The sequence below is a fragment of the Diorhabda carinulata genome, chromosome 8, assembly GCF_026250575.1.
Source record: "Diorhabda carinulata isolate Delta chromosome 8, icDioCari1.1, whole genome shotgun sequence".
NCBI lineage: Eukaryota > Metazoa > Arthropoda > Insecta > Coleoptera > Chrysomelidae > Diorhabda > Diorhabda carinulata.
In genome coordinates, this window is record NC_079467.1 from 12,852,395 (window position 1) to 12,877,897 (window position 25,503).

General features: G+C 29.9%; 1 protein-coding gene across 14 annotated transcripts in view; it reads left to right on the forward strand.

Annotated features, from left to right (window-relative positions):
* The window catches only part of LOC130897076 (neurobeachin), a 735,983-nt gene that overhangs the window by 305,480 nt on the left and 405,000 nt on the right, over window positions 1-25,503 (forward strand). The window contains exon 1 of one of the 14 annotated variants that reach the window (XM_057805659.1): window positions 9,022-9,509. The exons of 12 other annotated variants lie outside the window; for them this stretch is intronic. In XM_057805659.1, the coding sequence (XP_057661642.1) occupies window positions 9,351-9,509 (159 nt within the window). In that variant the 5' untranslated portion in view covers window positions 9,022-9,350. Of the gene's footprint in view, window positions 1-9,021; window positions 9,510-25,503 lie in introns of those variants that run through there. One more of the 14 variants, XM_057805657.1, reaches the window with a different exon arrangement.

Below are 25,503 nucleotides of genomic sequence, written 5' to 3' on the forward strand. Positions count from 1 at the left end.
ACAGACACCTAAAATTTGACCTTTAATACGTCGACGAATTGTTGAGTTGTATATTTCTAATATTGTTTATACAATTCAACCATGCTATAGGATGTGTAGTAGACGATTACCTAAACTACAAAGTAACTTCAATCGATCAGTCATTAAAAAATCACTCTGCTCTGCCAATGAAAATTCCAGAATATCAGTTTCGTCACAATTCACTCTTTTCCCTTCAGAAAAAGAAAACCTGTATCGTCGGCTCATCGGAATTATAAGGTATTTGTGAATCATCATATTCTGGAAATTTAGAAGCTTTGTTAAGTCAACAATTGTAACAACAAAAACTCATCCATAATCATATATTATTTATGTAATTATCGATGATTTATGATTTGAACATGTATATTGCAAACTGCAAAATATTCAGATTAAATACGTGATTAATCGTAAATTGATCTCATATATAGATAGTATAACTGTTGTAAGTAATGATGGTCTTTAACTAGCGATCCTAGAAGCCGATTTATTTCTGCTAAGTGGTTCCATTAGTAAAGCAGCACGGAAAGCTCAGACTCAATCCACTTTATGACTTTTTCTCATCAAAAACTAATACTTTAAAAAGAAGGATGTCCATAAAATAGTACGTGAAACAATATATGAAATAACTATGGTTTATAGATCGATATGGAACATGAAAAGGAATTAATAATTATAATAGAAAATAAAATCGGCAATAAGACCGACCATAATGTTCGAGAGAAATGTAAGTAAATATTCGTTAAAGATGTAGACAGAAAAAGGTATGTTTCTTCTTTGACTGCCATAGTGGATTCATAATAAATAATACCCGAGCCTAGGTCCCATGGGGCCTGACAACATTATTAAAGCGACAAATCTGATCATATCAATTTCCAACAATAAACAAATTAAAAGAAAGGCACGTAATAAAAAATATAAAATTCTTTTATATAAAAACGATAGAGCGCTTAATGAATCACCCTGTAGTTTCAATAAGAATGTCCAAAGTTTAAAATTAAATTTTGATTTTCGTAATAATTTTTTATGTTCTCACAATTTCTCTTTGAAAATTGGCAATTTTACGTTTTTTGGCATGAGGAATCATAATTTGCACTCTAATTTAATATTGCTTATAGAGGGCGCTAGTTACACTTGTTTGTGTTAATTAAAAATAATTTAATAAAATAATATTAAAAAGCGTTAAATTCTATAAAAAATTACTCTTCTTTGATTCGTGTAACTCAATCGGTTATCGAGTTGTTTGCTTCTAAAAAGTTCAATAAATTTTAATTTTTTCATAAAAAAAAATTATTATTCCTTAAATATGTAACAATAACAAAAAAAATAAAAAACCTCAAAGCAAATGCTCAAGATCACCACCATTTACTTCAATACACTATATGATCCGCTTTCGTAAAGATCTTTTAATATCAAATAATCCTTGTCTATTATTTTTAATTACATCTATATTCTATTTTCCGTCGCAGTTGTGGAAGAGAAGTAATTTTTTATTTGTAAACTAATGCCTTCATTTTCGACCAAATTGAAAAATCCAAAGGATTTAAATCAGGGCCTCTTGGTGGCCAAGCAAACTCACTTCCACGACCAATCCATCGATGCGGAAACTGTTTGTTTAAGTATTGACGAACTTAATAAGTAAAGAATAATGTGGTGGTGCTCCGTCGTGCAAAAACCACATATTGTGTCTTAAAGCGAGAGGTATATCCTCTAGTAATTCGTGGAAATGTTCTTGAAGAAAATCTAAATAAAGAGGTCAACTTAAATTGGTTGGCAGTTCAAAAGGACCTATTAAATATCCACATATTACACCACCCAAATGTTAACCTCAAACTCGTGCTGAGAATGTGTTTTCCTCATAGCATGTGGATTTTCAAAATCTCATAAATGATTATTTTTATAATTAAATATTCCTCGTCTGGTAAATGTTGCCTTAGCAGTAAAAAGAATTGTATCCAGAAAATATGGGTTAACATTTTGTTTATCTTGCAAAAAATGTTTGTTTTTCTAGTTTCTTGGTGATTGACATATCTTCTATCTAATCGTCATAACTAACTTTTAACACACTAAACTATTCTATAACTGCCCATCTTACTAAAATAACAGGACACTGTCTTCATTAGGTAAGTATTGAAGACGAGCGGTTGTCCCAGACTTCTTCATTCCCAGCTTACTTTGTGAAATGATCCATTACAACTTAAATGTATTTGCCACCGCTTTCTGTCGTCGGAAACAGTCCATATAAGACAATCAACACTTTACTGTTTCATGGGTGCCTTTCTCTTGCGATATAATCTATTATACGTAGCATAAGTTCGAGTAAATATATTTCTTGAATTAGTCCTTCACATCAACGGAGCTGTTCATCCAACGAAATCTCTCACTGATTCGGTCAAATGTTTTCTTCACTTCAAAATGAACTCTTGATGGAATGTCGTGTATCTTCTTTACTACCTCAGCTACTCTCATTCTCAGAATAACTAGCTATCTTTTCTCCTAAGAATCATAATGGTTTTTAATGATTCTTTTCGTAAGACCTTTTCCCAGGATAAAAAAGTCCCAATATGTCTTAATTGTCGGTGAATATCTTGAGACTTCTTGCCAAGTAGGTCGCCAATTTTCTTCCTTCTATTACTGAATCATCATTAGGTAAGGATCATTCTCCTGAACTTCTCTGATCCTGATGGGTGACCATTCTACGTTGACATTTCTGTTGCAAGGGAAGTGAATATTGAAATACTTTATATTTTGAATTCTGAGAAAAGTTATACAACAAAGAATATAACCAATTTTTGAAGTGGATGTCAAAACATTCACGAGATACCAAAGAAACTAACAAAGTTACATTATTTTTTGGTGGATGTCGGTGGCAAGAACTTATGTGGCAAGAACATATGTAGAAATTAGAAAATTAATATTGTTATAACGGTGCTAGAAACCAAAACTAACAAAGAACTAGTTTTCACAGATAAAGCCGCCGTACTGTACAACCTGTTGAAATAATCACATATTTTTGTAAAATATTTAGGATAGAATAAATCCGACAAGTTCAGTGGTCATTGCTCACATCCAACGTCGACAACCTCTTTTGTAGAAAATGGAACAGATTTGACTATGCTGGGTCATGGTCGATGGAAGAGTACCACAGGTGCTGATGAATGATTTTTAGAATACAGCATATGCTCAAAAAATGAGGCCTCAAGGCTATTAGCAGATATATGTTAATCCAACTAAATAACATAAAAACATAGGTTTATGATTTTTTATTTTGTTAATAAAGAATAGGTTAACCGAAAACTATTTTTTAAGCCTTAGTGTAATAGTTATGTGGATAGTATTTGAGGTATTGATTATATTTTGGTATTATAGATAGAATTTTTATTGTTATATTCTTGACAACCAATATTATACTTATCAATAAATAAAGTTGTTGTAATATATAGATTTTTAGTTTGTTGCATATAATTGAATAGGTCTATAGGCGATACATATAATTCTTGTAAATGGTTAGCGGATTCGAATTTTTGAATAAGAAATTTGAATTGTAATTGTTGGCAGCTTTAGCGTCGTGTTTATGAAATCATCAAATGTAGTAACAGCGTAGAAATTTCCATTACTAGACAGTTTGCTGCTGCTGTATTTCTATGCATGAAAAGTCTAGTGTTATAGCGACTATTCTATTCCCGGTCGACATGGGCGGTTTATTGTGAGACGAATTAATCGCTATCCGTGGTTTTCACGGACCGGTTTCGTCTGTCTTCTCAACTTATTCTTGTATAATGAATTGTTCTCACTTTGTCAAGTACATCCTGCGTGTAAGTTTGCGTTGATTTTCTCATATACATTCAGATTCTTTGTTGTTTTCCAAATTTATATGTCTTCTAATAGTTCCTCGAATGACAATTGTATGCGCCCTTTTAGTTTGTTTGAAAGGTTTTTCAAATATTGTTATTTTGGATTTGATTTTGTAGATTTATCTCAAGGATTTGAATTAGCGCCTGTGGCTACCAATAAACATCAGTGAGCATTGAGAGTTAGTGTTGGTATTAGTTTTCGTCATTTGTGTTACAAATATACTTTTGATTGTCTTATTAGTGGCTCGATTTTCGTTCTACGTCCGGGGACTCATATATAATTTGCCTAATTTTTTTAGGTAATACTCATTTGATATTTCTATAGTTTGAGTATTAAACTAGAACTTTTCCATGACTTTGTAGTCAACGATTTGCTCATACATAGTGTATAAATTAGGTGGAATTTGTGTCACAAATTGATAACTATCTCTTGTTTTCAATAGTGGACTGGTGAAAGATTCTTTCGAAATTTAGTAAATCAGCATAATTTGTATATTAAATCTGTAACTGTTTATTATTTGGTTATCTGGATCTAATTAGTATGAGTAGAAAGTTGTCTGGTTAATTGTTTTTGTCAGAATCACTTTTGAGCAGTTCATATTTGTGGACATTAGTTCAAGGTTACTTCTGGGTGTCTTTCCACTTTTCAGTAGTGAATTCTTGAGAATAATTATCTAGTAGGATGTTAAGAATCTTGTGTGCTTGTACTTGTTTCGGTGATAATGGATTTTTGGATCGATCATAATTATTCGATAGAAGCTTTTGAATATTTTGATTTTATCGGTTTATTTTCGAGTATATATTTTATCTCTTATGACCCGTATCATTTGAAATTTTTTTGTGAGTCTCCGTATCTCCTCATAACTTCGCTTCTATTCTCGAAAAGCATTTGGTACTTTTTATTTGTTTTATTTTATGCCTCCTAAATTTTTGATTTCGATACAAAGACACAAATGATACCCTCACTTTCTCGAATCTATCGTATTTTAGTGATATTCCGATTCTTAGTTCCGAAACACACTTTTTACGACTTTGCCATCTACATACAATTTATGTATATGAAAATCAAAAGTGTGAGCAAACTTATAAGTCGCTGTTACTTTCATTTGAGCCCATTATCTCTGACATGGGGAAACCACAGTGCTACAGGTTTTCTGGCGTTCCCCGTGACTATTTCATGATTATCTATAAACATCAATTCGAAAAGACATATTATTGTTAGGTTCAATTCAATTTTAAAATGTGGACCATAGAAATATAACTCATTTTTTGAAACTTTTTGTTCATATTAATTATAATAATCCAAAACATGATTTTGTAAAATTGTTGTTTATTTCCGAAGTAATTTGTTGTGTAAAACCCTAGTCCGCTATCAGAATTGACGTATTACATTAAGTATAGTATATTTACTTTTGGAAAGTATAAAATTTGTTCCATTTCCATTGACATCATAATAAAGCATCAAAGTATTGAGTCAGAAAATTTTGTGTTCTGTTAGAAAATGTGTACTCACTGATACGAATGTAGAGAAATTAATAAAAATGATGTTACAGGCTAATCCGATTAATTCATCTTAACGAAGAACCGTTACTTAGAATTCCTAGGTGGATTAAGTTTTTCATACATGGGTAAAAAGGAAATTGTTATACTTTAATATGGATAAGGTAGAAAGAATATTGATATTTTATACTATTTTTCTTTTATACTATTTTAGAGTACTACATTATTATATTTAGGTACTTATTTTATTCTACTTGTAGTTACATTTTAGTAATGAACAAACGTTTAACTGAATTTTTGCAGTTTGGCAAGATTTGAAACTATTCCCAAGCTGTGGGTATAATAACATCTTTAATATTGACTGTTGGGTCTCTAGCGGTGATGAACCTGAAATAAATTTTTAAGAGACTTTTTAAGACGTTGATGTTTGACGGATGTATCTAGTAGCGATTTTAGCTGCTGTCAGTTGCATATTTTAACTATTATTTCTTCGCTTTTACATTTATTTTACTTTTGCTTTGTACTTGTTTATTGTCCATCTTAGTACTTATTGTAGCTGGGAGAAGTTTTAGAGGTTACATGACAATCTCAAATTTACACTGACTCCTTGTTCAATGATTCTATTCATTCAATTTGGAAAATATTAATTATTTTATTACATAGTTTCAAATTATTCAATCACTTTAGGTGATATTAAGGAGAAGTTATTTTCATAAATCTAACTCTTAATCCTAATATTGCGTTTTCTCTTGTTTCTTTTGTAAAATATAATTCAGCTTTATTTTTTATCATTGACTTCTATTTTTACAGGAAATAAGACTTTGAGGGAAATTTATTAAATCATATGGCATTTTAGCTGAAAATGTGAGAAATAAAGTTTTGAAGTATATATTTCCCAATACTTTGTCTTCTAAACTTTCCACTACAATTTGTAATAGTTGACTACGTAAATTAGATGGTGAACAGCAAATTCAAATCATCGGAGCAACTAATTTTTATTTGCCACAGAGAGGCAATTTCAAACAATTATTCCATCAAACTTCAGTCAATGGAAATTCCTCGCTATTTCATGTGTTTATTTAAATAATGTCAAAAAGACACGATAAGAAAACACGTCATTGTTTCTTATGATCTTTCTAGTATTGAACGCTGTATCGATGCTTATATAAATAGAAGTCTATTGGCACTGAAAAAAGTTTTCCGTGAATGGGTCGAAATGAAGCTGACTTCCCCACCCAATATATTAACACAAGTGATTCTATTTTTGAAGAAGACTCAAACACATGTACAATCGCTTCAATATCACTATTAAATTTATTGTTTTATTGTGAATAAGTTGAGATTCACCAATTGGTAAATAAGTAAAATTATACAAATTGCGAGAGACTGGATTGCATCATCTGCAACAATCATATGCTGAAAATACAGGGAAAATTATAGAACCATAACTGTGAGAGACGTGAAATAAGATTTTAAGCGAAATTTATTAAATCATTTGGCATGAGAAACTTTACCATATGAAAAGCGTCCCAAGGAGGATATTATGAGGCTACTAAAAAGTGTCCTCTTCTCTATTAGATCACAGGATAATTTGTGAAGTTGACCATACATTTTAATTGGATGTAGTGTGTACATTGACTTTTTAAATTCAAACCTCATGAATGTGTTAATGTGTATTGATTGTAAATTATTAAAATTTTATGTCAGATAATAATAAATTGTATCATCTGTACCAAATAAAAATAACCAGCAACTCTACTCAGAAAATTTTAAAATGAAGATTGGCGTCATTATCAACCGTTATTTATGTGTACAAGTGTATCTACGTTGTACAGTGTGTATCTACGTTACATACTATTGTGTTAGTTTTGGAAGAACTTTTGTTACTTTCGTTCAAAATGCTACATCAGTTTTCGACCACAGAATATGCCAATCTAATTTTTAATTATGGGAATTATGAGAATAGCACAGAAAATTTCCTGATCGTCGAACTACCAATCATCTCTTTTTAATTAGTTGCGAAAAATCATATATTCCCTAGTGAAACAACAAAACGACGCTGTTACTATGAACTCTACAATAGGCACTAGATAAGTTTTTGAAGAAGGTTGAAATTTTGTACATTTTTACGAATGAAGCTCAATATACAAGACATGGGATTAATAATTCCAGTAATTTAAGTGTGTGGTATGTCGTTCTCGATTAATTTTTTCGATTAACGTGTGTATTGGTGGCATAAATGACCAATTGTAGGTTCTCAGTTATCTGATAGTCGCTTAAGATGACAGATCTATTTGGACTTTCTACAAAATATCTTGCCGAATTTGCCTGCCAACACAAACTTTGTTATCTACATACGTACCATAGAAATAAATATTACGATATTTTAAACATAACCAAATCAAAAATTATAATCTCATATATAACTGGATTAGTTCAAGATGTGTAGAAACAGACAAATAAAAATAAAAATCAAAGGAACTGATATGTGGTTTGAAAATATTTCTAATACAAATATACGTTACTATGAAATATTCAAAATAAATTGAATATCTTACACAGAATATTGCAAGTAAGGAATCTGCATCAATCAGATTAAATCGAAGATTATGCTAGAGATTTAAAATTATTTAGAAAAAAAAATAGAGAATTCTTCAAATGTAATTCTCAAATCACAACCAGATACGTATATGTTATAAAACATAAATGAATACAGATTATTTCAAAGATAAAACCATATTCAATATGTGACAAAGGTGTTTATTATTGATTAGATAAAAACAAAATCTTTCAAAACATAAATAATATATTTCTTGAAAATTACTGCGTAAAAGAATCTTTTATACTCAACAATTTTTATATACAATATAAATTCCTTATAACTACCCAACATACCCCTATATGTTTTCTCAATATTCACGAAGACACAAATTCCTCAAAAACACATGTTTAAAAAACAGCTCTTTTACTTAACAAAAATTTAGAGAAGGCAGCCGCTACCTATAGGTATAGCGCATCTCCATATGACGTATGGAATGCTATCAATAAATTTAATTTTGGAATTCTATTCACCATAGATTAAAAAAAAATAAAAATATGCATTGTCTGGATATCACACTCACTAAAATCAACGAATGAAAAATAGAAAGATTATTAAATTATAATTCACATCATCCAAAAAACTAACTTTACCTGAAGTAAGCAATTCAAAATAGTTTTTAAAATAGAGAAATTGTTACAAATATGCTTAAAATGCATCTACGGCTTTATACAACCATAAACAAACTGAGAATATACTTGTTAGTTAGCACTCTTTAACTTTTCACTTCTTACTTAGACATTTTGCATACAGTTTAAAATACATTAGTTTATGTATCTAATAGAAAATGACTAGAGAAATAGTGATAACTACCCAAATAAATTTTCCGCATTTCCAGTATTTTCAACTATTCAGTATTCTCAATTCAATCGTAACAATATAAATGTCTAAACAATAAATTGCTATCCTGGTATAAATTTCACATTGTAATTCGACTGTAAAGAGATGATATGTAGTTCAAATTTTCCCTTAAATTAGGCAACCAACATTATGCGTGTCCTTTACAAATAAATATTTGCACTGATAATCAAGTTGAATGAATATGAAATTAATCTATAGCTGGAAACATTTTCATCTACAAGTTGGTATGTTACCCAGTTCTCAATCGTTGCACATTTATATTAATTTGTTGTTAGGTAAATAATCTTCTCTGTAAATCCGTTTATTAACGTAATTATTAATTACATATATATAGTATATATAACAATTAGTTTACACACAATCTTAAAACGTTGCTAAACCCTTTACCTATTAGAGAGTAGTGAATAATATCCAATCAGTGATTAAATAAAATCATTGGTATTACCTGATTGGAACTTGCCAACCTGGCGAATACATTCACACGTTCACAACATCGAATGTAGTTTCACATCGGCAACATGGCGGTGAACGTGAGTGCATATACAGAGTTAGATCAGCTGGAAATAAGTAATTTAATTAACATTATAATTTCAAAAAAAGTGCCTCCAGACTTAAATATTAGTGAAACTACTAGAAAGTGCCTCCAACAAAATGAAATTGGTGAATTTACTGATACGGTAAGATATTTTTTCGCTTCTGTTTATTAAATTTTTGAGGTTAACCAAAACAAACTGTATTATTTCATGAAAGCTTTAAAAACTGGCTTATTAACCACATCAGTATTTTAAATTTAATTCATCTATTGAATATAACATAGAATAATTGCTCTAATAAAATTCTAGAATAATAAAAAGAATATAATAGCAATAAACAGGAAATTATTTTTAATCACCGTTGCCACATAACTAATAAAATTTTATAAAGCTGTAAATATTAGCATTGAAAATTAAGTTGTGATATTAGTTATTTAAATTGTAATTGTTAATATATAAAAATGTTCCTAATTAAATAGAAAATCAGCGATCGATTGCATAACTTGCTTTTGTCAACAAATGCTTAAAATTAGTTATCACTAGTGTCAGTATACAAGGGGTTCTAATTTTTTTAGATATTAAAAATAAATTAATATGATAATCTGGAAACGAATAAAACTTCATATATGAATAATGAATTCTTCTAACCAACACTATTGTTTTATGGGGTGCTACTAATAATAACATGTACTGGAACAAAGTGAGGTACAAAATATAGAATTTGTCGACACATAGATAAATATCAGATACACTAACTTGGATATATTATTTTTCTAAGAAGATGCTATTATACCGTGGTATTCTGAAAAGAACTATATATCAAGTATCAACATATGTAACACTAATTAATCTGAAAACAGGTGTTGCTCGATTGTGTGACTATAGGGAGTAGTTGAGCAAACTCAATGATTTGGAGAAATTTAAAAATTCCTCTGATTAGGCTTATCAAATTTTCTCGATAGTTTGTAGATATATTTTTTAAAAGTCAACCGATTTCAAGCGGGGCTAAATAGTATTTAATTTACGCTGGAGATATGATTTTCTTCCAAATGCAAACTATCTTTACTGCCTTTTTGACTATAAATCGTGATATTGATATTTTGTGTGATAAAATTTATTAATACAATTTTATTGACAAATTTAAAAATTTAACTGGAATATATAAAAAGTAAATTTAAAAAAAATTTCTGTGGTCTCGAAGTTTTCTCTATAAAGCAAACCAATTAGACCATCCAGTTTCTGATCTTTTTCAAGATGTAACTCAACCCATTACACACGAAACAAACTATACTTTTTCTACGTCCACCCTTTGCTAGGTAGTAAAGAAAATGAACAAGAATAATAATATTTTGTTGCAAAAATTAAAAACATAAAACGTGACGTTTATTTCCATTACGTGCTAAGAAAACTCGACTTATTCTATGGGAAATTGTAGAATGTAAGTATCTTTAAAATGCTTAACGTTTTATGTTTCTCAATTGACTAAATTACTTATGTGAATTGTCCAAAATATAGTCGTATGTGAATAAAAATTTGAATACTATTTGATTAAACCTTATGAGATTTCATTATAAGCAATATCGACAATACGATTGTCGACATTTATTGGCAATGGCGTAGATAAACTTTTTTCAACATAGATATTGAAAAAAATAAATATCATTCTTAAAATTATCAAATAAATATTAACTACTACAGACATAGAAAACAGCGCTCAAATGGTTTGATTTGATACTTCTGAATTAAAAGTTACCCGTAATAATTCATTCAAAATTGAATCTTTTCTAGTTTACTTATAGGTATATTGAAAATTTCAATATCTTTAATTTTGTTTTCTTATAATTCATGAGTATTTTCACCATAAGCTATTTTCACTCACTATCTTGGTCCACTGCGTCAACAGTTACTACTATTGCACGAACTTCATCAAATACCTACCCTTTAATGGGAATAAATGTTTTTTATTTTTTTCTCGGTGGTCAATTCTTAAAAGGAATTTCTTCGAGAGCTTCTTCCCATTTTCTTTTACTTGCTTATAACCAGGCGGCGCGCGGTGTAGCGATTGGCTTATATTTTTGTCATACTATATATTTTTTTATCATGTTACTTTTATAGCAATAAAATAACAAGGAAAAGAGGTAATCTCAAACTTCTATAGCAGTATCCTAATGTTTCTTCGTCCACTATATACTTTTGGATTACATCAAGTGCTGCGTCTCTTATTAAGTAACACCTATCATCATCATTTCAAATCTTTTCTGGTGATTTGAATGTTGTGATTTTTATCGCCTCGAGCTTGTTACCAAGAATCGTTAGTTATTATACATGATACGTCCAAAGTAATTGTCGATGGCTTTCGTAAGTGCTTTAAAAGACAGTTTTCAAAATATTGGTAATTCATGACACCACAACACTCTCGAGAGTGTTGTGGTTAATTATTAATGAGTAATGATGTTCTTGCTGTATTAAATTTAAATTTTTTCTACAGATCGTAAATTTTAAGTTATAATATTGGTTTTTAAATATTTATTTAATGGTTCACATTTACTATTTACTATATTTAAATAGAGTCACATGAGAAATTCGAAAGTGGATCACAAAATTAAAGGTTTATCAACGAGGAAGTCTCGCAATTAAACTGAAAGTTTTTTGAATAGTTGATATCTTACAAACATTTCAACTCTCTCAAGGTAGAAGGTAGAGCAATAGATACCTTCTTGACACCTTTAAAAAAATTGTAAAAGTTAAAGTAAAGTAAGTAAAAGTAAAATTAAATTAAAAATTGTTGCATTGAGAAAAATTTATTTTGATAAATAACCATTTGTCGCATTGCAAGAATCCTCTTTCTAGATACAAAAACTAAAATTTTTATTCGGTTCTTGTCAAAATATATCAATAGACCTCTCAAGTGAAGCAAAACATGAGGTATATAAAATATAGTAAAGTACCTGAATAAAAACAAATTAGATGAATAGTTTCTTACCATTGTCGTTCATATCGTTTGAAGTTTTTTTATTATGGTTTTATTAATTTATTTTAGTAAATTTAGAAGAAAAATATTTGTATAACGAGGGTGGCTAAGTTTGAAATAAACAAATAAAAACAAATATTTATAATTGGATACGGCTTTATTGTTTTTCAAAATATCCTCCATTAAGATAACTACACTTTTGTATGCGTTTGTACCAATTGTCGGAGCATTTCATTCCGATTGATATACCTCTAAAACATGTGATTTGAACCCATCAACCGCTTCTTCAGGTGTAGAACAACGTTGACCTCGTAATTTATTTTTGATCTGTGGGAATAAGAAGAAATAGGGTACCAAACAAGAACTTGTACGGCGGATGACTCATCCTTGACCCATTGACTGTTCAAAAACGTTTTGTTTGAACTGATGCGTGAGAGCTCACATTGTCGTAATGGAGAGTCATTCGTCTTCCGCGATTGATTTACCTGATTTTTTCGAACACTTCTGGCAAAAAAATGCTATTGTACCATTCATAATTGACTATTCCGGCTACATGTCCACTTCTTTCGAAAAAACAGGTGACTATTTGCTTTGAAGAACAACTTTTGTTGGATATGACTCATCTAAAAAGGCTTATATAATCTATTGTTGTTTAGTTTCGCTTTAATATGCATTGATCCATGATTGGTCCCATGTCACGATCTTATAAACGTTTTTGAAGTACCGCGATTAAATTTTCTATGTACGAGCTTTTTTTGAGTAATTGTCAAATTATGCGGTATCTTACGCGAACAAATCTTTTTGACAGTTAAATGTTCATGTATGCAAGTGGAATTAATGCCCAAGTAAGCCTCACGGTATGTTATATGCCGATCTTGCGATATAACAGCTGAAGTATATAATATGAGTATAAAATATTTTATGTATGTAGGTTTTTTCAAGATATAAACTTCTAATTGAAAGAAAGGCCAAATTTTGAAGTACTTAGTAGAAATTTTTATTTCTGTATTTCGATTACTGCAGCATAAACACGTATGCTTTAATATCCTATCGATCTACCACATTGCAGATATTATTGTAACTAGTGATGTACGTGCAATCCAGTTAATTAACTGAAAGATGAAGTCCATTGTGTCCAAAGCTTAGTTTACATTTCAATTATCAATTTTAAATTATACATTATTATGCAACAAAACAGCAATGATAATTATAATGCAACAAAAACTATTATCACAAAATAAGATTGCGGCTAGTTAAAGCGAATAGAGACTACCACCGTAAGCAATAAAAAACTTAATATTAGTCAAAAAGAAGATGAGATATACATTAAATAAGTATTTTGAGATTAATATCAACGATGGACTTTTTATGTATGAGTTTTCTCAAAAGCCTAACCTAACCACCCCAATTGGCACACATTTTTAAATATTCAGTTGCTACAAAGATATTTCTTTTTCCAAACATACTATATTCCCGCAAAGTTATAGAAAAAGATCTGTTTGTTTTTCAAATGTATATCGTAAACTCGATCTAAGTGCCCAAGTAGCACAACTAGTTTTATTAACGAAAAATAACCGTTTACATCACAATTTTCTGTAGTTGAATGGTGCTCAAAATACGTAGAAATACTTCTTTACAATATATGAATAGTTCTTATTCTTCTGAATATGACCATTTTAATCGATTTGATCGTAGTATTACTTCAGAATGAAAGAATATGGCTATGTGTAAATTTTGTTCTCTACATCGAAATAACCGTTAGACAACCTGAATGACTCTATGCGACCTCATTATTATGTCCTTAGTAATGTTTTCAGTTAACAGTTTTGTAAAGAGACTCAAATGACACTATCACTTATATTCTGCTCAGTTTATTGCCTAAGGTCGTAACATGAATCGATCAACTGAATTAGAAAGAAAATGGAACATAAAGTAAATATAAGTAGAGGCGTCACACTACATATGTAATAGAGCTGAAATGATATATTAACATACTTCGATAACTACGTTGATTCATTTATTTCTATCGAATCTTGAAGGTTATAAGAATAGTTATATACGATATAAAACTTCTTATAGATCTCTTAAACAGAAAGCAGCTTCTGTGTATAAACGATTCGAACGAAGGTACTGGTTGACCTATTAAATGACTAAATGTTTTTTTGCTCCTAAAGAACAACAATAAATGTGTTTTATGAAAGTTTTATAAACGTTTATAAAACATATATCGATCACCGAAAGGTACAATAAGCTTACACGTACTCCAAATTACCTTTAAAAATCTATAACAGATATTCCTCACACAGCAGTTATATGATATTTATAAAACATTTCGGTAATAAAAGAGTAAGTTGTATGTTACTTGGGTACTTTGTATGACTCTAAATCTCTGCATTATACGGAATTATCGGATTTTATTTAAGCAGACTTTACTTGCTTTCACTTTTAATAAAATCAATTTTAAAAAATAGATTTGTCGGAATATTGTCCCATTCACCACATAGCTGATATGTCTTATCTGAAATTTTGTCTTTTTTGTAATAAGTGGTAGTTAATTTTCATTTGATAAATCAAAGGTAAGCATACGCAGAATGTCATTAAAAAAATTGAACTTTGAGATATACCCGTAGAAAATTCTAATTATATAATTAAAGTGCGCCCTATATACGTACTTTATAAATCCATTAGCTAATTACAATTATTAAAATAAAATAAGTGGTTCATGGAGAATCAGCTTTGCCCGGAGCTGATTATGATGCCATTGAAAGAGTAATATTGGATTATATCAATGTAATTGAAACCCATTTTCTGATGATTTCGTTTCTTCAAACAAGACAATATTTTATTAATGGCACCATGTGCGCGTGCGTACCTGTCAGATATATAACAAATAAAGTCGATTTTATTAAAATCGCTCTAATAACATTTAACGTTGAGAGCTAAAGTTTAGTAGCTTGTTAGGTATGAATAGTATAGTTAATAAATGTGATCAAGAAAAACTCCTAGAACAATGTGTTTTATGTTCCTCTAAGCTCTTTGTATTTAAATTTATTTCTATGTTGATAAAATAAGTTTTTAGTATGCCTCGTAGATTCTTAAAATATTTTTCAATTAATAACTTTGTTGATATAATATTGTTACCAAATTCTTCTGGTAAGTACCTCCTCATTTTTTGTTACTTGAGTTATATCTTTTTCATACGTAGTAGCTTTGATGACACATAGCGATTGTAAAACTCATGCTTTGATTTAGGATGTCTTTTCATAACACAATATATTCGATAAACGCTTCTATTTGACCTTTGTTGCACCGCCAGTGTTCATCACGTGTTTGATGTCATGCTTCAATATTTATAATGAATAGACGATTAAATGAGTATTGTTATCGCAACTTCAATAACAATAAACTTAGAGGAGGAGCTCAATTCATGTATAGGAGGTCCTCATTAAAGGCATAATTGGCCGTAACTTATGAGGAAGTGGTACTATATGTAAATTACAGTGGATTATGCATACTCTGGAAAGTACTGATGTGATATGAGTTGAATACATGCTTATATAAAATGAATATACGTGTTTTGATTATGCTAACTGGGTTGAGAAATTTCAATTATTTAGTCAATATCTAGAAGAAAAAATTATATTTATTTATATTTCATAAAAACTGACATTGCCAGTGATTGGTCAAGGCTTTATGATAATGGAAGTGATCAGAAAAATCCAAATCACAAATGAATCATGAATAGAAAACTATCTGCTTTGTTACAAGTGTTTAACGAAACCTTTTTTCTTATAAATAAGGTAGCAAATTAAAAGAATTAGCGTACGGTAACGAAACAAATGTAATTAATCTCATTTCAGTTGAAATTGGCTTCTGGAATATTAAAAAGAATTTTTTCCTTTTTTTTGTTCGTTTTATGGGTTTAAACATGAATTGGAACTTTCAACGGCCGTAAAACTTTTTCCTAGTTAAAGCACACCACTTTAATTCTACTACGTCAAAACTATTAATGAAGCGACACGACAGTTGAAAAGTTATAAGTTAATAAAGAGAGACTACTAAAAAATTATAGAAAGATCAAACACTGCAGGTTTAAAGAGGTTTAAAATGAGTATTATATGATACAGTGATAAATCTTGTTATAAAAACTGAAAACCTGAACAAGCAATTAAAATTCTTAAAAAAGGAGAACGAAGCTTACCAAAGAAGAACAAATTTATAAAGGTGAAAGAACTAGATATTGTAATTTTTGACAGGATAAAGATAACCAACCTGAGGAAGTCAGTTATATACGCAACAACCTCGGCATAAATTTTGACACAAACGTCAAAGTACAACATTGAAAAATGTCTCACGATCAAAGTAAGAAAAGGAATATGAAACAATATCGTAAATCAATAGTTCAATTATAGTGCTTTATACCAGGAAATAAATCAAAATTGAACGAAATGTTCTATATTCTTTGAAGAAAACAGGGCAGAAATAAAATCTAATGAGTAACCTCTTGGGATCGCAGTAAATTAAATATATTTAGTATGAATCCTTATATTCTAGATAAAACTCTTTTAAAACTTAAAATTAGACTGTTTAACATTATATAAACAATAATATGGTCACTGCTTTGTACTATAATATATGAAGAGTATATATACGAAAGTATAGTGTGTATATGTAAAATCTAGATGAGTTAAAAGTAGGTATATGCAGGTTACACGATATAATGGATAATGTTGGAAAGGTTAGTAATAGTGATGTCCAGAAGCTAATAACAGATTTACATAATAAAGTTCCTCTTAAGCGTTAATTGTCGAATGCATTAAAGAGTTGTATCGAACACGAAAAAAAATTATACTTCCTCTGATTTCCTCTCAAATGAAAACTTATCTGATAATAGTTTAAATCCATGGATAGGTCATCTGGCTGTAACTTGGTAAAAAAACTGTCTGATTTGAAGGTTATTTTGTAGGTGTTGAACAGAAGTATCTATTGCTTACTTAATGCATCAGCATTTCGATTCATTCATCTATCATAACAATCAGCTTACAAATTTTTTTTTGGAGAATTATCTTTAATTATTTTGCATTACGCTCTAATATGAGTGTTCAGATAAAATAAACATTCCGTATCAATATATTTGTAATAAATAATTTAATGATCAAATAATTTCAGAAATATGTGAATAAGTGATTAATCAATTAGCTTAGTTCAATTCAACTAAAAGATATTTATTATAAGAAAATAATTAAAAAATAAAATTAGAATAACAATGCAATTACTTCATTTTCGCTGTGGTTTGAGTTACTCATATCACTCTCTGTTTCATTATCACAGTCGCTGTCAGAGCTGTCTTTCAGTAGGTTTTTGTCGTCTCGTCCTAACCTAACCTAACCTAACCTAACCAAGATATAGCCAGCTATCATACACATTTATCCACAGTAGCATATTTTTTTTCATACCACCAGCTGAGGTAACTATGTTAGTCAGCTGGTTGGCTCTTCGTGCGTGGGAAGCCATCCTCCCTACTGAACCGCAGCTGATGTTCACGAGGCTTTATTAATATTATGAAATTATAAGGCTGGTGATTATTCCAATGACATGTATGAGAATTGTTTTCATTATTTATAATAATACACTGAACTGGAACATCAAATATTGAATAATAAACATGTAATTCCTCAGTCGATTTTAATAATCATCAACTTTTACTTTTATTTATTTATATATTTCTGAAATGATCAAAATTAAAAATCCATCAGTTTCAAAAACATTTCCCGAAAACTCCAGGAAAAAGGGGACATAATATATCAGATTATACTTTAATTTTTAATAATAAATGTTGAATAAATTAATCAAAAAAGTTACAACTTATTAATCAGCAAAATTACACTAAAATATTAATCAAATTCATTTTATTATATTAATCGAATTTATTTTACATTTTAAAAATTCAGAAATAACATTAATTTGACATATATTTTGCAACGTCTAGTGATTCTTGAAAGACTTGGTAAGAAAAAAATTGAAATGTTGAAACGAATTCAATGTTTTCGAGACATACAAATTGGTTTAGTTGAAATATGTTCCAAATATCTTGGTATAGATAAAAAAACTATGAATTGGGATTTTAGAAAGAAAAAAATTTCATATAAAGAAATGAAAAATTCTGAGAAAGTAACATGCATAAATCCAGATATACGATTTTTCTGTGAAATGGAATTCCTAGGAGAATTATTTAAAAAATGCAATAATACATATTAGCAGAACCAGAGATGCCAAATTTTATCCGAACAATTATTTGAATGACTTTCAAAAACTCAAAATTTATTCATGATGCTGTATCTATAACAGTAGACAATGATATAATTATTTATTGGCATAAATAGTACATTCGTTCTTTAGAGGCAATTTGTCAAGACAAGAACATTAATTTGTCGGAAATTTATGAAAAGTGGGTCTTCAAGCTTAAAAGTTCCTTCTGGGAAATTTCGCAAGTTATTTTGCATATTGGCAGCCTCAAAATAGAATCAGTTACACAGTTTAGCTATATTTGCAAGTCAACTTCCAATTGTTACTTTCAATTACAAACAGATTATCTTTATTTTCACTGTCATAGTGTTTCAAATTAATATCGTCTCAGCTTATTAATCGTACAGTGTTTAATACTAATGCAACAGAAATTATTTTTGGTCTTAGTTTGACTTTATTTTTGGAAATTACTCATATTAATGATTTATAGATATGAAATCCTAATCCCAAAATCAGCTAATTCAAGACTCAATTCGGTTTTTATCTATTTTTTTTATATTAATTTTTTATCTCCACTCATTTCTTGTATGACTCTCTAAATACATTTTCCCTGTTTTGTTGATTTTATTAATTTTCTTTGTTTCTTTGAGTTGTTAACTAGTTCTTCTTTTTTTACAGCCTTTTTTAAGCATTTTCCGATTTACTTTTACTGAAGAAACCACATACCGATATGATTATTGTTTATTTCCTTTCCGATTAGATGTGTAATAGTAGAAAATCATTAGTAATTTCAGAAATATTCCTACAGAGTATTTCAATTCATATTCAATCTTATCTAAATTACTATTAATTATTTTATCTTAACCACTTGGAACATCACATTTAGATCTTTTCACAAAATTATATTCAAAATTACTAGTAATATTTTTTATTTTATAAACTTGATTATCATGTGTTCCGACTTCTGTTCATATTTGAACTTGAAACATACTGCCAATAATGTCAGGCAGTCATTATAACCCGAGAATGGTAAATGGTTTAGCCAAACACAATTGCCTTATATTTATTGGCCTTGAAGTCAGTCAATACATAATCATAATTTCCAGATCTATTACTCAATAAGATCAGTTAGGATAGTTGGGGATACTATTGCAGTGGACTTAAAAACAATAAGATATTGTAATGTAGAGCCTTCAATAAAGTCTGAATTAAATCACTAATCAATGAACTCAAAGCGCAGAAATATTCTCGATACATTAAGGCACCTGATGGAATCTAGATTTAGATGTGAATTTATCAGAATCACACATTTGACTAGCACATTATTCAGACAAAAGAAGGGATGATACTATCGCTACTACACTGAACAATACTAGTTAAAGATTTTCTGGAACAAAAATGGCTATGGCCAGGGCCGGATTACGATTTATAAGGCCCGGGGCTAAAATAATGACCGGACCCCCTTAAGGAATTCGAAAACCCGTTAAAATTCACAAAATAATATCAATACGTTAGATTTGTGGTATCAACACATAAAAAAATACAGAATGATTTCCAAATGATGGGGCCCTCTTGGACCTGGGACCCTGGGCTATAGCCCCCGCAAGCCCCTAGCTTAATCCGGCACTGGCTATGGCAAGAGTTACTTGATACCCCACGCTTTTTATATTAAAATGATACCTTTTATTAATCATTCTACCATTATCTGAAGTGTTACAATATATTTTCATAGTTTTAGTTTGTTTTGCTATTAAAGCCCATTTTTTCTCATATTTCTATTATTCTATTATTTATTTTAATAAATAGTCTACTCGGAAAAACAGCTACACACAGTGTAATCTTGGGATGGATTTTATGAAACAATGGAATAATATACGTCGGCCCATTTAGAATCCAGATGGAATCGCTTTCAGAATTGAATGAGGAAACTAAAAGAAACGGTGCAATAAAAGAAAATAAATTGAATGAGTCCAAAATCTTAGCAGTAAGGGGAAAATCACTACTAAATGAATTTAAATGTTGCCTCGATAATTGATGGTAGAGGAGAAGAGAATGCGACCTAGGAAACTAATGAAACAGAATCGCTAATTTAATTTCTTTTCTTAAAATTAAATTCTTGAACTGTATCAGATACAATAATTGAAGAGAAATGATTAATACGAGGGTTGCTACTCAAGTTTTGACATAGACAAATAAAAACGAATATTTATAATTGAACATGTCTTTATTGTTTTCCAGAATATTCTCTATTAAGATCAATACATTTTTGCATGCCTTTGAACCAATTGTCGAAGCATTTCTTCCATTCGGATCGAGATACTTTCAAAACATGCGATTAAAACGCATCAACTGCTTCTTGAGGTGTAGAAAAACGTTGACCTCGTAATTTATTTGTGATCTGCGATAATAGGAAGAAATCACTGGGTTTCAAATGGACTGTAAGGCGGATGACCCATAAATTCGATGTTTTAATTTTCAAAAACGTTTTTGTTTGAATTGATATGTGAGAGATCGTATTGTCATGATGGAAAATAATTCATCTTCTGCGATTGGTTTTTCATTTCTATTCCACGTTGCTCTAATAGAAAGGTGGCGACATGTTCAGTTATTCCGAAAAAACAGGTGACTATTTGATTTGAAGTGCTTCGTCAGCGAACAACTTTTGTTGGATTTGAATCATCTCGGAAGACCTATACAATCTATTGTTGTTTATTTTTGAGTTCATATGCATTGATCCATGATTGATCGCCTGTCACGATCTTTTGAAACAATGCGACAAAATTTTTTCAGCATTTCTATCTACCAGCTTTTTTAAGCGATTGTCAATTTGTGCGGTATCCAACGCGAATAAATCTTTTTGACAACTAAATGTTCATGCAATGTTTAATTTCACGGTACGTCACAAGTACAGCATCGATGTTTTCTGGCACAACAGCCGATTTTGGACGATATTCACGAAATTGTAGCGAACTGCGACCACGATTGAATTCAAAAAACCAAAGAAACACGGTGGTTCGAGATGGTGCTTCATCATCAAAAGTCAAAGCGAGTTGATCGTTACCTTGCTGTTGGTTTAATACACGTCAAAAGTTATGGAAAATCATAGCATTGTTATCATATCTTAAAACACAAGTAGCAACCGTCGTATATTCGAAATAAATTTCATTTTCAATCGACAGTCTAATGATAAATGAATAACAGGTGTACAGTCAATCAGAGCGCATTGGGCGAGTCTTATTGGCGCCAGGTTTAAATTGTTTGGCAAAAAATTTAAATCACATTTATATATTTATTTAGGTTGTGATAAAGCTAAATCATCATTTAGAGATTGGACATTCACTATGAAGTATGAATCATTTTGTAAAACAGCTGATGGCCAAATTTTGAAGTACTGATCCATATTTTTCAATTGTTCGGAGTGGTACTTTCACTACTTTCATTAGTAACTCCGTAAAATAGAGACAAATATTATGAAAAATTGTGTAAAATAAATTAGTTACCATTACGGTATATCACTTGACGATCTTGCAATATCAGTTTGTGCACAGCATCAATGCTATCTGGCACAACAGCCGATTTTGGACGACCGTCACGAAATTCATCCTGTTGAAAGTTGAAGCGAGTTAATTGGTACACTGTTGTTGGCTTAATTTACGCCCGGAGTCATAGAAAATCATCACACGAAAATGTATGCGATTTAATTCCATTTTTCGACTAATGTTCCTGCAAATAAATCAAATAGCATTCCTATGACAACACGTTCAGAGTAAGTTCGTTAATAAAAATGTGAAATTTCTGATGAAAATGTTAGATTTGACATGTTATCAACAGTGTTGCCATATCTCAAAACTTGAGTAGCAACCCTCATATATTATATATACTTGTTATCGTATTAGATCAGCTTTGCTGCAGTCTAGAAAACTTTGAGATTTTGTAGCTACTATTTCATAATAATGAACCTTAGCACTGATATGTGGAAACTGGCTACTTAATATTTTGGCTTTCAATAATAATACTTTATAAATGCCACCACCTCCATCTTTTGTATCATTAAGCACGCCTGGCGATAATCGTGAGTAGACTACCATACGAAAGAATTGCGCTAGTACAAGAAATTTTGATAAAAATAAAACTAGAAAATAATGAATATTTTATTACTAAGTACTGGAGTATTCACTTGGAGGTAGAAATTTCGTAATAAAAAAATTGGTAACTAACGAATGATTCCCTTTTTTTTAGAAATTATCTTTTTTTCATTGCTATCATTTAATTACCTGTAATTAGTCAGTTTGAGGTAGTTCTCATAAGAATAATTCAAAATGGAATATGGTTTTGAATGTCTACTCGACTGGTTTAAATAAACATATAGATAACTTAATCTAAAAATACTTCAATATTTTTTAAAAAATTCCACCACGTTTCATTGACCAAAAAGATGGCTGTAAATTCTCAAAATAGGATTGTAGCGTTCTTATATTCTCAAAAAGTGTTATTTAGTCAATGCTATTTTTAGACTAATATTATAGTTTGTAATTGATACTGCCCTATAATATTTATTTACTTGTTAAATCTAAGTTTCAATACCAAATAATACAAAATATTTCAGAATCTACTTACATACCTTATCTTAGCACTTCTAAATATTTTACTAGTATGCATATTTTTTATAGTCATAGATTTTTAATTGCAATTATATTGATAAATAATTTGAATAAAAACATGATTTTCAATTTATGTAATTTAAAGCTGTCGTTTAATTATACATCAATTCCATTTATTAAAGAAAATTTTCGAAATAATTTTTACGGGTTGATAAAATCTCCAATGATTCAATAATACCCACTAAGTTTCTGTTTGGAGGGATTATTGATTTGTCACATAAAATTGTTAACAATCTTTCAGTTGTAATGTCTCTGACTAATTATTACAATATTTAAATTAGAAACACACAACCTACAATATTTATCACCATAAACATCCTCTCTAAATAAAGGTACTACGATGCTTATATTATATTACAATAAATAATTAATTTATCCTAATCGATATAATAAATATGACTAATTGTATTGATGAAATCATTTTATCTTATGGAGTGAGAGCAATTTTATCTACACATTCAACCCTTCCGTCGAATATCATACATTTGTGACCATAAACTTGAACATTTAACATTCTTGGTTATTGTTATTGTTAGTATTAATATTACGAAGATCCGTGTCATTTATCTGTCCGAGCGTTCTGGCTTTATCATCGTAAAAGGAGTGACAAGAACCCTCTTAATCATGGACATGCTCGGATCCCATATTTTCGCATTGTTATTCAAACAAACTATATAATACATTTACCGTGCTTACACTTTATCAAAATATATCGGGAAACTTGTTATATTAACTTTAGTAATTTAGTGTATACCATCTCTTCAATGGTGTTACCAAAATAAATTATCACGACTCTTTTAAAGTGTGTATCTATGATAAATTCAACTGAATTTAAATAACTTATCAAGTTTTTGTCGAATTCGATAAGAGGTCATCTCAACTACATACATAAAGTATTTAAGAATAATGTAAGTAACAATGAAATTTGCTCATAAGCTTGCTTAGATTCTAAAATCGATAATTTCGATGTCATACAAGGGTTGATATTTAAGATTTGAGATATGATGTGACATTGCCATCATGAAATTTGGCATTTTTAATGGTTAGGAACATGTTGTCATACGAGTGATATTTGAAATGTTTACAGATACTTGAAACATTCATTTTGGTGCGATTATTATCTGTAAATTTCGACGTGAATCAAGTCAACAGCAATGTGCCGATCAACTCGCTTCAACATTGATGCTGTGCATAAACTGATATTGCAAGATCGTCATGTGATATACCGTGAGATAGAGCCATACTTGATCATTAGTTCCACTCGCATACATTCAATATTGCATGACCATGTGGCTGTCAAAAATATTTGTTAGCGTTGGATACCGTATAATTTGACAGTTGCTCAAAAAAAACTCGTTATTAGAAATGCTGAAAAAATTCAATCGCGTTCAAAAATTCAAAATTCAAAAGACGTCTAAGCATATGAACCTGAAACTAAAAAAAAATAGATTGTATAGGTCTTTCAAGATGATTCAAATCCAACAAAAGTTATTCGCGCACGAAGCACTTCAAATCTCCTGTTTTTTCGGAATAAATGGACATGTTTTCACCTTTCCATTAGAGCAACGCAGAACGCTCAATTCTGTTAGGTCTCTCTCGCTCTTAATGTTAGGTTTGATATAAAGAAAAATGACAATAAGTACAAACGTACAAAAACAAGCATAAAAAGTAAAAATAGTAGAGATATAGATAGAGACATTAAAAACTCATAGAAAGTGTGGAGATAAATCATCTGCATCTGTGTGTGTATCACAATATGACAAAGTTACAAAAGCAAATTTTGTCGTAAAAATCGGCATCTGGTGTTTCTCAACAATTTTTTTGTACATTTTGCCTAATTATGAACTCGTAGTAGATGGGATATATTTTAATATTCAGTTCATTTTAAAATGAATCCCTAAAAATAGCGAGCATCTGGAAAAAAACACAAATTTTTTGTCATACTTCATTTCTCAATTTACCTTTTCCCAGAATAGCAGGAATAACAAAATGTAGATGTAGATTTTTATGCTTTATTTTAGTCTTTGTCTCTGTAGTTACTTTATATTACAAAAAATGAGAAATATTAGAATTGTTGATGAAATAACAGACAAATTATCTGTGGACTTCTAGCAGGATTTCCATTTAATACATCTATAGACTCATTGCGTAGAACATCAAAAGACTCATTATTTGTTTTCCGGGACTATAGTTCGAAATGTAAGCAAGATAATCTCTCTGATGAGATTGAACATTTCGCCTTGCGGGAGATAAGCAGGAG